This window comes from Psammomys obesus, unplaced genomic scaffold (genome assembly GCF_907164565.1).
Source record: "Psammomys obesus unplaced genomic scaffold, mPsaObe1.curated_primary_1811, whole genome shotgun sequence".
Taxonomy (NCBI): Eukaryota; Metazoa; Chordata; class Mammalia; order Rodentia; family Muridae; genus Psammomys; species Psammomys obesus.
Genome location: NW_026585689.1, coordinates 12995122 through 12996990, shown reverse-complemented (window position 1 = coordinate 12996990; position 1869 = coordinate 12995122). Strand labels below are relative to the sequence as shown.

The window sequence follows — 1869 nt, the reverse complement described above, 5'->3', positions numbered from 1 at the left end:
GGACTTGCCATCACTTCCAGTATAGGCATTTATTATTGTCTATTTTAATACATAAGCATCATTAAAATTAAGCAACAGATGGGCACCCTATGGGAACATTTTGAGCTCTGGAACCCAGCAAGTCACCCTAGTGCTGGCTTTTTGGCAACTCACTCATGTCAAGAAAGTTAAATCTAACTTGCAGTTACACACCAAATGGTTTCTTATTTATAGTTCTGCTCCAACTAACAAGAAGTGTAGAAATTCTGCTCCACCTTTTGGTAATCATGCAAAATCAATTTATATGTTATTTTTAAAGAAATTGAAGTTGCATAGCTTGGGTTTTAAGTACCTGTGATAAATTAGTGTTGTCACAAAGAAGAATGTTTACAATTTTGTAAAAAAAAAATATTGAAATAAAATGATTAAATAAAAGGAAGCTGATTTTTTTAAATACTATTTTTCAAGTAGTGAGAAAATTGTGATACCGAGACAATGGTCTTTGCTTCAAATTCACTTAGTTAGATCTATATGTGGCTTTCTTGAGTCTTCCATTTTAATGATCATCCAGCTCAGACATGACAGAAGAAAACCACACACTGGTGACTGAGTTTATCCTCACGGGACTCACAGAGCATCCCATGCTAAAGGCTGCCCTGTTCCTACTATTCCTTGTCATCTACCTCATCACCATGGTGGGAAATCTTGGACTGATCACTCTCATCTGGAAAGATCCTCATCTCCACACCCCAATGTATTTATTCCTCAGCAGTTTAGCCTTCGCTGACTCATGCACTTCATCCTCTGTGACTCCCAAAATGCTTATCAACTTTTTATCTAAAAATCATAAGATATCCCTGGTTGAGTGCTTTGCTCAATTTTATTTCATGGGTTTCAGTGCAACCACAGAATGTTTTCTCCTGTCTGTGATGGCCTATGACCGCTACATGGCCATCTGCAACCCCTTACTTTATCCGTTATTGATATCGAATAGACTCTACTCAATTTATAACTGTGACATACTTACTTGGTGTTCTGCACTTGGCAATTCATGTGGGTTTGTTGTTTAGACTGACTTTCTGCAAATCCAACATTATACACTATTATTATTGTGAAATTTTGCAACTTTTCAACATTTCTTGCATCGATCCTAAAATTAATATGTTTGTGCTTTTAAGCTTTTCAGTTTCTATACAAACCTTCACCTTTCTAACCATTATGGTCTCGTATATCCATGTGCTCTTTGCCATCCTGAGAAAGAAGTCTGAAAAGGGCAGAAGAAAAGCGTTCCCCACCTGCAGTGCCCACCTGCTCTCTGTCTCTTTGTTCTATGGAACGCTCTTCCTCATTTATGTTTGTCCTGGGTTTGGTCCAGTTGGAGACAAAGAGAAGATGCTTTCTTTATTTTATACAGTAATAATTCCCCTGCTCAACCCATTTGTTTACAGCCTGAGAAACAAAGAGGTTATAGGTTCTTTGAGAAGAGTAATGAAGAATAGATGCTCATTGTACAAATTATCAGGCATTCCCCCTCACAATTATATGAAAAATAAGATGACAATGTCAACAGAGAAGAAAATGGGTCCTACGTACTGAGCAGAACTCTGTCATTTTACTGGAAGGTCGGCTCCTCTGCTGGGAGTACTGGTTCTGTCTTGGCTCCTTTCATATGGGTTCAGTGAAGTTGTGGTGGCACAATTCTTGAACACCTTGTCTAGAAACAGCATCTTCTATTCTATCTGAACTTTCAGCCTTTCAAATTAACTATTGTCTTTGGACATTCCAAATTTACAGGTGTGAATTTACAGTTTTACTATGCCATCCTGAGACACGCTTGCTGAAATGTAACCCTAATCATTGCTGTAAATATAATTAACAATTTGCAGGAAT

General features: G+C 37.6%; 1 protein-coding gene across 1 annotated transcript; it reads left to right on the top strand.

Moving 5' to 3' along the window:
- The first annotated feature begins 557 nt into the window (after window positions 1–557).
- Window positions 558–1575, top strand: LOC129666219 (olfactory receptor 5AC1-like). Its single transcript, XM_055593289.1, is given in 2 exon segments — window positions 558–976; window positions 978–1575. Coding segments are annotated over 2 exon segments (1017 nt in total).
- The last annotated feature ends 294 nt before the right edge of the window (window positions 1576–1869 follow it).